This window comes from Anoplophora glabripennis, unplaced genomic scaffold (assembly GCF_000390285.2).
Source record: "Anoplophora glabripennis isolate ALB-LARVAE unplaced genomic scaffold, Agla_2.0 scaffold268, whole genome shotgun sequence".
In the NCBI taxonomy this organism is placed as follows: Eukaryota; Metazoa; Arthropoda; class Insecta; order Coleoptera; family Cerambycidae; genus Anoplophora; species Anoplophora glabripennis.
In genome coordinates this window covers 20,594-36,139 of record NW_019416436.1, presented here as the reverse complement: position 1 = coordinate 36,139, position 15,546 = coordinate 20,594, and the positions used below count along the sequence as shown (strand labels likewise).

Below are 15,546 nucleotides of genomic sequence, written 5' to 3'. Positions count from 1 at the left end.
GATCGAGATGCAATTCGTGAAACATGTCCACTACTTGGTATTCCATCACCATATCCTATGATCATTAAAACTCCAATAAGCTCGGTTTCACTTAAACGTGCCGTTTTGCGAGAAAATTATTCACAAAATGCATTTTTAACGTGTGTTGTCAAGATAATCACTATTAGACAAAAAAACGATGCGGCGTTGTTATGGAAGTAGCAATTTTCAAAGGTAACTTGATGGACTAAAATATTTTTGTATAATTTATAAGAAAATGACTTTCAAAGTTCGATACCTTGAAAACGGTTGAGTTTAAGTACATGATGTGTTACATAAATTTTGTTTAGAATTTCGAGAAGAATTCAAATATGGAATAATATACAGGGTACGTTATTTAGTCATAACTTTTTGACTGATTCTATATACATAACTTTTCTTTATTGCAATAGAATTAAAAAAAAAAACATAAAACATTTGTATCTTATGATTTTTCCATAGCTCTTTAGGATAATGCACCGTTTCCATACATATCAGCGACCCCCAACTGATGCATATCTATCACTGACTTACCAATTTCAGCAAAAGAACATCTAAAATATCTCTAATAACGTTGTTTATTACCTCAAAACATTGGACGGTTACAGTTTTGAGGCAAAGCTTGCACGAACTTTCTTGAACACCAGCCATTGCAACAATTTTCTTTGAAATGTAAATATAAAACCGTAACTTGTGCTGGTTGTTTAACCTTAACGAAAACATTCAACCAGATACCACAGAAACATCATCGTATAGAGAAGGTAATTGCTCTTCTTCATCTTCTGTTATTGGAACAACAAGAATGGTAGTCTCGTCTATAATTGCTGTACTATGATTACGGAATGCTGGAAAAAAAAATTGACGTAACAATTTTTCTTGGGCACAGCGGCACAGCATTCGTCTGGTTCTTCAAAACATGGCGCTGTTGGTTTACATCTGAAAAATCTGTTTTTTGTTCTGGAAGAAGCTTCGCAAATAATTACGGTTGCATTGTCTATATTAAGTGAAGTTTTCAATTTTCTAGAAACAAAGTGGTAACTAACGTTTGAAAATTTGTTCTATCAGATTTAAAGCAAATGGTAACCCTATAATGTACTCTCAGCATTCCAAACATTAGTACCAGCAGATTATCTTTTATTTACGTGGCCACCACGTTCTCTCGACTTAAAAACTATCACCTATTTTTATTGGGAAATGACATTTTTTTTGTTGCTCAAAACATGATTAAGCGTGCCCAAACCTGTTTACGAGTCGGTGGACATAATTTTGAACGATTAGTGATTATATTCACAAATAGAATTTAAACCTATTATTTTTTTTTTGAAGTTATTAATCATTACGTCTTTCAACATAGTCTTTCCGTTTTGCCAAGTAGATAGCGCCATCTATCAATAACGGTAGACACTACCCTACATGGCCGCCTCTTTATTATACAGAATATTTCCAACAACGACCGCGTATAAATTTAAAGTATACTGTAATATTTATTAAGTATCATATATTAGCATAGCAACATTTTTACTCGAAAGATGGCGCCACAAATTCAATTCTCATGATTTTAACACGTGGTTTCTAGACCTAGAATTCTAGAATAGTCATCATTTTGGTTCAGATCAATCTACAGATTTTTATATACAGAACAAAAACTGTGTAAAAACAAACAAAAGTAAAGGGCTCAGTACACTGTAATGTATATGTAATGAAATTATATTTAATTAATTTAATCCTACATACATATAATATAATAATATATATTAGTGCACAATAAAAACTAAAGTTTAAAGAGCGACCGACATTTTCGACCCTCTGTGAGACCTCATAAATTTACTCCAAATGTGTGCCAAAAGATAGTCTATGATGAGACTTGAATCGTCTATAAGTTTTAGCTTGAGGCTGCATTTTGTTTTCAAGTTACGGTTGATTAAAGTTGTCATTTTTACATGGATTGTTATAGGGTTTTCAGTCGCTGATTTAAAATCAAAAGTTTGTTAATCTCTATGACTTCAGATTCTGAGAAAGGTCTTCAGAAACCTTTCCCAGAAAGGTTGACGAAATCATTGATTTAAAATCAAAGGTTCGTTAATCTCTATGACTACAGGTAATTTGGAAGTCAAAGAATTAATCTTGGATTGTAAGTTTATTATGTTATATGAGCAAGATATATCGCCAATTTGAAGGAAGTATGTAAGTCTCTAATTTCAATTCAGTAGTTGGTTGACCTGTATCAGGTCAGATTCAAGCTCAATTGAGGGATTAATAACGAAACCGTGAAAAAAAAATGTGTATTAATCACAAATTCCTAACCTATCTTCGAAATTCTTCATTTTTCTGAAGCTTTTCAGACATTTCATGAAGACCGAAGGGTGATGAAGCAATTCTAATAGCAAATTCGTGCTCAGCGCGAAAAAATACTTCGGAATACACATGCCACATATGAAGTACAAGCGATTTTTTTTTAGCGGTGTAACCTCGATCCAACAATCCATGTAAAAATGACAACTTTAATCAACCGAAACTCGAAAACGAAATGTAGCCTCAAGCTAAAACTTATAAACGATTCAAGTCTCATCATAGACTATATTTTGGCACATATTTGGAGTAAATTTACGAGGCATCACAAAGGGGCGAAAAATTAGGCTTTTTTTCGGTCGCTCTTTATATTTAGGCCGTAAAATAGTACTAAGAAAATACAATAGGGAACAGTGTTAATACAATAATGTTTCTGTGCACTTGTAATCCTGCTCCCCCTACACAAATTACGAAGAATTAAGTGAAAACTATAAATTGCATAGGACGCAGGGTTAATTTTGAATGTGTACATATAAAAATTAAAGGGGTCAAAATGAAATAAATAACAAACACTTACTTAAACATGGAAAATAAAGGCAAAATTTGGTTAGTCAACAGCCTCTCAAGCTAAAGTCTTCATAATATGGCTATCCATATGTACACAACTCCCATAAGGACAACACAAATAATTAATTTAGGACAGGACAAATAATGAATATCAGGCTGGAAGTGTGAATTGATTTTATACAAATACAATTTAAATAAAATAAAAAACTTCCCACTTCTAGGTACATAATAATTTACAAAGCATTGCTTTCTGGTTTACCGCAACGCTTGTCTCGAAAATCATGTGGACAGTCGAAGTGAGGACGAGGCTTTGAACATTTTTATAAAGATATTTCAAAACTTCCGACATATTATCTAACTAAACCAATGCTTATTTATTTCTTCTTAGTTTCTTAAAAAGTTGAGTTTACAAGTCGCCATTACATCGGCAACACCGCCTAGTTGATCCCTCAATACGTAAATACCACAGTGAAGTAACTAGTTCTCAACAGTTTTCCATTAAGAAAACCAATGTATATTTCTTTTACTGTTTAGTATTATTGCATATTTATTTTATTCCTAATATTTTTTGCAGTTGTTCAAAATACACATGTACACATTCTCCCTGAATATTGGTTATGAAAAAGATACATTTTTGAACATAGAAAAAGCAGGTGCATATTACAAAGTTTGTTGTCAGTAGTATGTCATTTAACAAAATCTTGGACAGTATAGATATAGGTAGAGAATAGAATAGAATACTATGTATAACGAGACTAGGAAAACACAGTGAAACACTTAAATCTGTAATTGTCCTGAGGATGTCACGATAAGTGACGAAACGTCGACAATTGAGAAAATTTGGTGTTTTTCTTTGAAATTTGGCCTCTAATTTTCCCACTATTGACAACAAACTGAATAAAAATAAGGCTACCAATATCATTAGTTAGAGCATATTACAAAGTATTCATTTTAATGCATTGTTACAAAAGCGCTAGTCCAAAATCACTCGTCTCTTTGTGTTTCGGTGAGAGTTTTGCGTTTGAACCGATGTTTTTCACAACAAGTTTCTACACATTCACATATTTATGGTCGGTCTCTTAAATGCCTCAATTTTTTACTGTATTTTGCGCTTCAAACCCACCAATGTTTTTTGTGCATCAACAGATATCTCCTAAGAGACTTCTCATTCTTGGTTTTAGAATCACACTGATGCATTTGAACCTGCGACATACCTTTCTGCGTCATCAAACGACAGATACAATTTTTCTTATACCGGGTTAGACATTTGGTTATCGCCTATTTTCAACAATCTGCTACACGACGAAAAACATATTTATGACAAATAACAAACTTAATATGTGCAATTTGTGTTATACATTTGTGTAATCTCTCTCTAAAATTTTGCATAACTCATTCCAACATTTCTGTTCCAATATTATTTATTTCTTTAGAAATACGAATTTTAAATTCTTGGATGGTACAGAGGCGCCTTTCGTAAATCTTTTTCAACAGATATCCCTAAAGGAAAAAATCGAGAACCGTCAAATCGGGCGAGTTAGTTGGCCATGTTATGTCACCAAATTTTGAATCAAGCGACCGAGGAACATTTCTTGCAACAAAATCGAGTATGCCGTGCTGGATGTGCTGTGGCTCCATCTTATCGGAACCAAATATGATTTTGTCACAGTCTTCGCAATTCGGGCCGTAAAAATATCTGTAACATGTTAATGTAACATTCGGAGTTTATTGTAACAGTTTCGTTATTGTCTTCAAAAAAGTACGGCCCCATGATACCAAACAATGAAACACCACACCACCATACGGCGACTTTTTCATCTTGGAGGGGTCTTTCATGAAGCTGTTGTGGATTTACATGTCGGACCAACAACGATAATTTTTCTTATTCACATAGCCGCTTAAATGGAAGTGAGCTTCGTTTGACATCATCAAGAAATTTAATTGGTTTTCATCATTTTCTAAAATTTGTAAAAAATGTCTACAGAAAGCAATACGAAATGGTTTGTCTACTTCTTTTAACCTGCGAACAACTTGAATTTTGTACGGGTGGAAGTGCAAATCAAAATGCAGAATTCTTCGCAATGTCCTGTTGGAAATGTGGAGCGCAAGCGACTTGTTACTACAGCTTGTCTACGATGTGTGAATACATAGGAATGCGTCACTAAAACTGTCAATGACAAAATATTATTTCCACAGCGCACTATCATAATTAGAGGATACCAAATGCCTAACCTAGTACATCGAGTTATATTCACAAACACTGCATGCTCGTACAAACTCACCCGAACCTTTCCACTCGTTTAGGCTCTCTATGCTTCAACATGTGATATTTTATACTAATCCTGCATTTGAATTCATAATCACATTCACTACACCTTCTCTTTATGTTTCAGTTGATGCCGTTTGATAGATTTCTTGTATTTGGTTTCGAAATCGCAGTCGTTACACCTGTACGTTTGAACCTGAGAAGGATCTTTATGTTTCAGTTGGTGTGTCTTCATGCTATCCTTGTATTTAGTTTCGTAATCGCAGTCGTTACACTTCAACATTTGAAACTGTGAAGGATCTCTATGCTGCAGTTGATGCTGTATGATACAACTCTTGTACTTAGTTTCTAAATCACAGTCATTACACCTGTACATCTGAACCTGAGAAGGATCTTTATGCTTCAGTTCATGCCGTTTGATATAACTCTTATATTTAGTTTCGAAATCGCAGTCCTTACACCTGTACATTTGAACCTGTGAAGGGTCTTTATGATTCAGTTGGTGCTGTTTGAAATAACTCTTGTATATAGTTTTGTAATTACAGTCATTACACTTGTACGTTCGAACGTGCGAAGGATCTTTGTGTTTCACTTGGTGTCTTTTCATATCACCCTTGTATTTAGTTTCGTAATCGCAGTCGTTACACCTGTACGTTTGAACCCTATGCTGCAATTGATGCTGTTTGATATAATTCTTGTATTTAGCTTCGTAATCGCAGTCATTACACTTGTACATTTTAATCTGTGAGGTATCTTTATGCTGTAGTTGATGCTGTTTGATATAACTTTTGTATTTAGTTTCAAAATCACAGTCATTACACCTGTACAACTGAACCTGAGAAAGATCTTTATGCTTCAGTTGATGACTTTTGATACAACTCTTGTATTTAGTTTCGTAATCGCAGTCGTTACACCTGTACATTTGAACCTGTGAAGGATTTTTATGTATCAGTTCATGCTGTTTAATAGCACTCTCATATTTAGTTTCATAATCGCAGTCTTTACACTTGTACATTTGAACCTGAGAAGGATCTTTATGTTTCAGCTGATGCCGTTTGATATATTTCTTAAATTTAGTTTCGTAGTCGCAGGCATTACACCCGTACATTTTGACCTGCGAAGGATCTTTGTGTACCAACTGATGTCTGGTAAAGTTTGTCTTATCCTTTGATTCGTATGTGCAATCATCACATTTATAAATGGGCAGTTGTGAAGTGTCCTTATTCGGTAATGCGGTGTATTTGGTTTTATAGTCACATTCTACACGATTGATCGAGTTTTTGTGTTTTATATAATGATTATTAAAACTGACCTTTCGCGTTGTTTTAAAATCACAAAAGTCGCACTTGTACAATCGTCCTTCAGATGCGCTTTTGTGTTTCACCTGATGCTTAGCAAGCTCACACTTGTGCTTTGTCTTGTAATCATATGATCCGCATCGGTGCATACGCGTTTCCAAAGGATCTTTATGCCTCAACCGGTGTTTCTGAAAAAATTTTTTATTTTTAGATTCTGACTCACACGAATCACATTTATATGCTTCGGAATCGTTCTCGTGTCTCGCACGGTGTGCTATAAAACGGATCTCGCTTTCAGTTCCGTAAATACATTTATCACATTTGTAAAATACTTTGTCGTCCTGCTTGACTTTTGTATTACATTCATTTGTCGATTTATTCTCATGTTTACATCCATCCTCTTCCTCATCTCTAAGGACACTCTTCATGAATGATTCACTATCGGAGCTCTGCAGTAGCGAGTCGCTGAAAAAATTACATATACAGGGTATTTTCCAGTCAGGTATTAATTCTAAGGGGGTCGTAGGTTGTTGCAAATGCAATTATGCAAGTTTCTGAACACCACAAGACATTATTTCAGTTTTATTAGCACATCAATCAAATTCTTGATGACAATTAGTAATATTTTTATTGAAGATATGTTAAAAATAATAAAATAATTATGCGGAAACCTTCAGAAATACAGGCAATTAATGCAAGAAAGGCAAAATGTACTATTACCTAGTAAAATTATTGTTAAAAGTCTTCTCTTACCTACTTTCCTCATCTTCCGATTTTATGTCGATACTTTCAGCTTTAATTGACATTTCCATCCCGTTGATATCGAATTCTATGTCCTGGTTTTCAGTCTTAAGGGATAAAACAGATGGCGACGTATCTATCTGACTTTCTGTTGCTGCGCTATTAAAAATACCTCCAATTTTTTCCTGTACTTCCAAGCAATTTTTTAGGAAACTGTTGTGGGTGCACACAGAATCAAAGCATTCCTTACATACAACGGGACCTTTGATGATATTTATATTCTGCAAAGTAGTTTCATTAAATTGCGAAAAAAGTAACAATTTAATATCATTCATACCATTTCAGGAACCAATTTCTCGATAGCTTCAAGTTCCTCTTCACGTATACACCTAAACTCACTTTCTACTGGCTCCATACACAATCGACATATTTTGTGACCGTCTGAAATATCCATTGACTCGCTTGTCTTTTCTTTCGTATACACGTCTCTTATATCGATTTGTAACATTTTTTCACAATCCACATATGGAATAATTGTGTAATCGGTCTTGAGACAAGTTGCCTTAAATTCGAATGTTGCGTTTAACTTTCTTCTGCAAACGTTACATATAACCTCTTTGCTGTCGCTATCAAATTTCTGAAATATATGCAACTTTAACCAAAGAAAAAGAAAATCACTTTGGCAGAAAACATCAATTATTGTTGTTGTAATGTGTTGAGGTGAGTTAATTGGGAAATAGAGGGCATCCCAGAAGCGACGCAAAATATTCGTATTTTATTTTGTGTTGCGTTTTCATAAAAATGTTAAAATACGTTGTGACGAACTTTCAGCGTGAGGCCTGGATGGCCCACAAAAAGTTGCCGTCCGGGTAACAACAGTGGAGAAAGATACACCAGGGGTCTTGATTAGAAAAGAAACCACTTTTCCCAATAGATATACTCCAGTTTATTTTAAGCAAACAAGTAAATAAATAAATTCCCACGGACAATTCGGTGGCGGTCGGTACTAACATACGGTGAAACGGAAAATGGAAAACTACTTTTGACTCAGGTTGGCGGTTGTTCGGGAAAACGGCGGGATAGGGGAAGTACTGAGAACAGGCGGGAATCAACACTGCTGAATCTCAGGTGGCGGAGGTCGGTTTTTTATAGCCGGTTTGTGACGTAGATCAATGGTTCGTCGGATGTTAGTACGCAGACCCACAATAAATACAGAGTTCAACGCTTACATTACTGACATAGGAAAAGATAATAGTTCATCGGATACTTAACAAATAAATTAGTAAAAGGTTCGTTACAATGTCTATTAACATATAGGAATTGTCGTTTTGTCATGTTGCTTAAACCTTTTTTGCGCAATGTTTCATGAACGTATGACGTCATCGACATTTTTTTAAAATAGCACTACCTAATTTTTTAGGCATAAATAAATAGCCCTCTTGAAGGGAAATGCGTCGATGTAGGGTTTGGTCTATTTTACTTTAACAGGCGCGAAAAAAAACCAGACCAACGTATTACTTAAATTAATGTAAAAAATGCGAAAGAGTTTCTCAAAAACAATAACTTAAAGATTTTTATTTAACAATTTTAGGTGACTTAAAGAAGATGTTCAAAGTGACCCGCACTTTAAGCCCTCGATGGTGTCCGGTCTACCAACTCTGCTTTTTAAATAGCTCCGCAATAAATGATCTAGGGGAGTTAAATCGGGCGAACGTGGTGGCCACTCAATGGTCCTCTTCGACCTATCCACCTATTTGGAACAATTTCATGCAAGTAATTCCTCCCGGCAAATACTGTCTGCTGGAACGCCATTATCTATGTGATTTTTCGCATCTGTCAAAGTAAAGTAGCCCAAACCCTATATCGAAGGATTTCCCTTCAAAAGGGCTAACCTTTTATGCCTAAAAAAATAGGTAGTGCTATTTAAAAAATAATCTCGATGAAGTCATAGGTTTATGAAACATGGCACAAAAAAGGTTTAAGGAACGTGACAAAACGACAATTCCTATACAGGGTGTTTGTAAAAAAGTGCGAAATATTTTAGGGGGTGGTTGCCGAAGTTATTTTGTAAAAAAAAGTTCATATAAGCGTAGGTCGAAATATGTATCGTTTCCGAGATACAGTGTTTAAATTTAAATATAAATAAAATATGAATATTTTGCGTATATATACAGGGTGTCGGCAAATTTCACCGACAACGTTTGACCTACGAAGAAAAATTAAATGAAAAATTTTTGATTTTAGTTACAGGCCTTCAAAATTGTCAAGAATAAAACTAATTTAATTTACTTTTACCGATCGCGTTAAAATTTGGCACATTTATTTGGACTATTGTGGCGTATTATTTCTTAAAGTTTTAGTCAAATCGATATACTGGGTGATAATTTTCTCCGGTTACTTCCCCCTTTTAGCGGTGAAAACGTTTACAGTGGCCGTATTTTTTTTAAACGGGCAGCAACAATAAAAAGGTTTTGATAAAAAAAAATTGTGGCTTGAGAAAATCGTCTAGAGAAAGCCTTTCATGAGAAAAATGGAATTATTTGCAGGTCTGTATGTTTCGGTTTGCGTCACGGATTTAAAACTTTTGAGTTCAGAAGGCGATAAAAACCGTTTCTTTGCTGCTAAAATATTTTTGTATAATTCATAAGGAAATGATTTTCAAAGTTCGATACCTTGAAAACGGTTAAGTTTAGGTACATGATGTGCTATATGAATTTTGTTTAGAATTACGAGAAGAATTAAAATATGGAATAATATACAGGGTGTTCCAATAAAGAAAAAGCAACTTTGTTTCGTCATAACTTTTCTTTATAGCAATAGCTTTTAAAAAACCCTAAAACGTGTCTTATGAATTTTTTTATAGCTATCTTACTTTAGGAGATAACCGACCTTTTCCATACATATCAACGATTCTGAACTAATACATATCTATCACTGACTTACCAATTTCAGCAAAAGAACATCCAAAATATCTCTAGTAACGTTGTCTATTACCTCAAAACCTTTAACGGTTACAGTTTCGAGGCAAAGTTTGCACGAAGTTTCTTGAACACCAGTCATTGCAACAATTTTCATTGAAATGTAAATATCAAACCGTTACTTACGTCGATTGTTTAACCTCAATTAATACATCGAATAGTGAGGGTTATTGTTCTTCTTCCTCTTCTGTTATGAGAACAACAAGAATGGTAAAGTCTAGTCTATAATTCTTGCACTATGATTACGGATTGCTGGAAAAAATTGAAGTAACAATTTTTGTTATACACAGCACACAGCACTAATTTGGTTCTTCAGAATATGGCGTTCTTGGTTTACATCTGAAAAATCTGTTTTTTGTTCTGGAAGACGCTTTGCAAATAATTACGGTTGCATTGTCTGTATTAAGCGGTTTTCGATTTTCTTGAAACAAAGTGGTAACTATAATGTATTTTGCATTTGAGAATTTGTCCTACTAGATTTAAAGCAAATTGTAACTCTGTGATGTACTTCCAGCATTCCAAACATTAATACCAGTAGATTATCTTTTATTTGCGTGGCCACCACGTTCTCCTGACTTAAAAACTATCACCAATTTTTATTGGGAAATAACATTGGTTTTTGTTGGTCAAAACATAATTAAGCGTACCCAAACGTGTTTAGGTACGAGTCGGTGGACAAAATTTTGAACGTTTACTGATTACGTTTACAAATAGAATTTAAACCAATCATTTTTTTTTGAAATGTTAGGAATCATTACGTATTCCCGTTTCTTTTTTCAAGTAGATAGCGCCATCTATCAATAATGGTAGACACTACCTTACATGGCCGCCTCGTGAACTGAAATATTATACAGAGTATCTCAAACAAAGACCGCCTATTAATTTAAAGTATACTGAAATATTTATTAAGTATCATATATTAGCACCATTTTTTCTCGAAAGATGGCGCCACAAATTTAATTCTCACGATTTTAACATGTAGTTCCCAGACCTAGAATTGTAGAATAGTCATCATTTTGGTTCAGAGCAATTTACAGATTACTGTATACAGAACAAAAACTGTGTAAAAACAAACAAAAGTAAAGGGCTCCTTTAAACAGATCAGTACAGTGTAATGCATATGTACTGAAATTGTATTTAATTCATTTAATCCTATGTCAGGACAAGCCGAAATTAGCAACTCACTTAATCTTAAATTACTTTAATAATACGTTAATAAATGAAATACATATATGTAAAAGTATAAACTGAATACTAGGAAGACTCAGAGTCGAATGCCTTCTCTATGGTTCACACCGGTATCCCGTACCGTAACATAAATAAACACAGGGCTAGACATAATATTTCACTATCTCACATTATGAACATTACACATTATGTACATTATGAATATTCAACACTAAAAATGTCTGGCTGAACCTCGGACCTCACACCTACATACATATATAATCATGTAATAGTGTACAATAAAATCTAAATATTTAAATTTATATTTAGGCCTTAAAATAATACTAAAAAAATACATAAATCACGAAGAATCAAATGAAAATTATAAATTATATAGGACGCATGGTTAATCTTAACTAAACTGCTATAATATAAATATCATCAATGTGAAATGGAGACGCTTCGATATTGTGGTTTTTTCCAGTTGAATATTTTATTATTATTATTCTAACACCTGCTCACTGAAGGATCCTATCTCAATTGTTGAAATTATCACAAATTGATCGAGAGTCACGGAATATTCACTGGGTACATCTCTTAATGACGTTTATAATGAAAAGCTATTCTAGATGACATTTATTTGACTATAGATTCGAAAAATTGCTTTCTTGCCGAATAATTAACTGGAAAAAAACACCACAATATCGAATCGTCTCCAGTTCACATTTTAGTGACCATAGAAACATGAAAATGGTCTATTCTTTTAAAGTTTAGCTCGCTATATCAACAAACAATCGAGATATCTCAAATACTTTTGAGGTTAGGATCAGCGTATATGATACCATTAAAAAAAAACTCATTATCATGTTTCAACGACCACAAAAACACGAAAATTGTCTATTCTTTTGAGGTTTAGCTCGCTATATCGACGAAAAATCGAAATTTTTCAAATATTTGAGGTTAGAATCGATATATGATATTACACCAAACAAATTCAACGGCACGTTCCAGTGACCTGAAACGCATGAGAAATATCTGTTCAAATACAATTTATGGGTGAAATCCACAGTTCACTTCCCTTTGATGGACAATTTCAGGCTTTTAGCCTTACAAGTCACTATATGAAATTCGCCATCTTGAATTTTTGAAAAATAACTCCATACTCATGTCCAACGTGTCAAGGGCACCTGTTCAGACTATTTGGGTATGAATTTCTCGTTAATCTGATTACTGTGAGAAGTTTATCGGACGATTCTTTATTTTTCTCATACTTCTAGGGGCCATATTACGTCCGCCATCTTGGATTTTTCAATTCTGCCAATTAGCATCTTAAAGTACTTGGGAAGACGAATTTTTTAAGCTGAAAACCATCTTCGTAGGTGCTCTCAAATTTTGGACTTGATCGATTTGACGTGGATCGTCCTATATATACATATTCTTTCATTTTTGACTGGAAGCGCTTCAACGGGCCTTCACCCCCCACATTTGTTTTTTGTGGGTGCGAAGAACATGCAAGCTCATACACTGGTGAAGGCTCTATATGCTTCACCCTGTAATATTTTATACCACTCCTGCATTTGGACCCATAATCACAGTCGGTACACTTTCTCTATGTGTCAGTTGGTGCCATTTCATACAACTCTTGTATTTAGTTTCGAAATCGCAGTCATTGCAACCGTACATCTGCACCTGAGATGGATCTTTATGCTTCAGTTGATGCCGTTTGATACAACTCTTGTATTTAGTTTCGTAATCACAGTCGTTACATTTGTATGTTTGAACCTGCGAAGGATCTTTGTGTTTCAGTTGGTGTTTTTTCATAGCACCCTTGTATTTAGTTTCGTAATTGCAGTTGTTACACCCGTACAATTGCACCTGGGAAGGACCTCTATGCTGCAGTTGATGACTTTTGATATAACTCTTGTATTTAGTTTCGAAATTGCAGTCGTTACATTTGTACATTTGAATCTGTGAGGTATCTTTATGCTGCAGCTGATGCTGTTTGATACGGCTTTTGTATTTAGTTTCGTAATCACAGTCGTTACACCTGTACGTTTGAATCTGCGAAGGATCTTTGTGTTTCAATTGGTGTTTTTTCATAGCACCCTTGTATTTGGTTTCGTAATCGCAGTTGTTGCACCCGTACAATTGCACCTGAGAAGGATCTCTATGCTGCAGTTGATGACTTTTGATATAACTCTTGTATTTAGTTTTGTAATCGCAGTCATTACACCTGTACATTCTGACCTGCGAAGGATCTTTATGTACCAACTGATGTCTGGTAAAGTTTCTCTTATTCTTTGATTCGTATGTGCAACCATTACATTTATAGATGGGCAGTTGTAAAGTGTCCTTATTCGGTAATGTGGTGAACTTCTGCTTTGTTTTGAAATCAGAAATGTCACACTCGTACAATCGTCCTTTAGATGCGCTTTTGTGTTTCACCTGATGCTTAGCAAGCTCACACCTGTTCTTTGTCTTGTAATTACATGATCCGCGTCGGTGCATACGCATTTCCAAAGGATCTTTATGTCTCAATCGATGTTCCTGAAAAATTTTTTTATTTTCTGTTTCGGACTCCCACGATTCACATTTATATGCTTCCCAATCGTTCTTGTGTCTCGCACAGTGTGCTATAAAACGGCTCTCGCTTTCAGTTTCGTAAATACATTTATCACATTTGTAAAACATTTTGTCGTCTTGCTGGACGTTCGTATTACATTCGTTTGTCGATCTATTCTCATGTTTACATACATTCTCTTCTGCATCTATAAGGATACTCTTCATCAATGTTTCACTATCGGAGCTCTGCAGTGGCGAGTCACTGAAAAAAATACATATACAGGGTATTTTCCCAAGTGAGGTGTTAATTCCAAGGGGTCATGGTTTTTCCAAATGCAATTATGCATGTTTCTGAACTCCACAGGGCATTATTTCAATTTCATTACAATATAAATCAAATTATTGACGACAATTAGTAATATTTTTTATTGAAGATATGTTAAAAATAATTTATCATGCGAAAACCCTCAGAAGTACAAGAAATTAATGCAAGAGAGGCAAAATTAAATAAGATCTGGAGTAATACGCTTACCTTTTAAATTATTGTTAAAATAGTCTTCTCTTACCTGCTTTCCTCATCTTCCGATTTTATGTCGATACTTTCAGCTTTGATTGACATTTCCATCTCGTTGATATCGAATTCTTTATCCTGGTTTTCAGACTTAATGAATAAATCAGCTGGTGACGTATCTATCCGACTCTCTGTTGCTGCGCTATTAAAAATACCTCCAATTTTTTCCTGTACTTCCAAGCAATTTTTCAGGAAACTGTTGTGGGTGCATACAGAATCAAAGCATTCCTTACATACAACGGGATCTTTGATGATATTTATATTCTGCAAAGTAGTTTCATTAAATTGCCAAAAATGTAACTATTTAATATCATTGATACCATTTCAGGAGCCAATTTCTCGATAGCTTCAAGTTCCTCTTCACGTATGCTCCTAAACTCACTTTCTACTGGCTCCATACACAATCGACATATTCTCCGACTATCTGAAATATCCATTGACTTGCTTGTCTTTTCCTTCGTATACACGTCTCTTATATCGAGCTGTAACATTTTTTCACAATCCACATACGGAATAATTGCGTAATCGTTCTTCAAACAAGTTGACTTAAATTCGAATGCTGTGTTTAACTTGCTTCTGCAAACGTTACATATAACATCTTTGCCCTCGCTATCCAATTTCTAAAATATATGCAACTTTAACCAAAGAGAAAGAAAACGATTGGTAGAAAATATCAGTTATTGTTATGTCGCTCTGATGTGTTGAGGTGTCCGAATTGAGATATACAGCGCATCCCAGAAGTAACGCAAAAAATTCGTATTTTATTTTGTGTTGCGTTTTCACAAAAACGCTAAAATACGTCAATTAGTACATAAGAATTGTCCTTATATCACGTTGCTTAAACCTTCTTTGCACAATGTTTCATGAACCTATGACGTCATCGACATTTTTTTTGAATAGCACTACCTAATTTTTTAGGCATAAAAGGATAGCCCTGTTGAAAGGAAATGCGTCGATATAGGGTTTGTCCTACTTTACTTTAACAGGCGCGAAAAAAAACAGACAAATGTATTAATTAATTTAATGTAAAGAATGTAAAGAAATTAACAGTCGGGCAATGGGCGAGTCGATGTTCGAATTCATCCGTGG

At 34.5% G+C, this 15,546-nt stretch overlaps 1 protein-coding gene across 1 annotated transcript in view; it reads right to left on the bottom strand.

Moving 5' to 3' along the window:
* Window positions 1–741: 741 nt before the first annotated feature.
* LOC111691528 overlaps window positions 742–15,546 on the bottom strand; it is a 19,003-nt gene continuing 4,198 nt past the window's right edge. The window contains exons 2-5 of the mRNA XM_023454538.1: window positions 14,778–15,077; window positions 14,453–14,721; window positions 6,662–6,903; window positions 742–863 (exon numbers count right to left, since the gene is read on the bottom strand). Coding sequence (XP_023310306.1) covers window positions 742–863; window positions 6,662–6,903; window positions 14,453–14,721; window positions 14,778–15,077 — 933 coding nt within the window. The remainder of the gene's footprint in view (window positions 864–6,661; window positions 6,904–14,452; window positions 14,722–14,777; window positions 15,078–15,546) is intronic.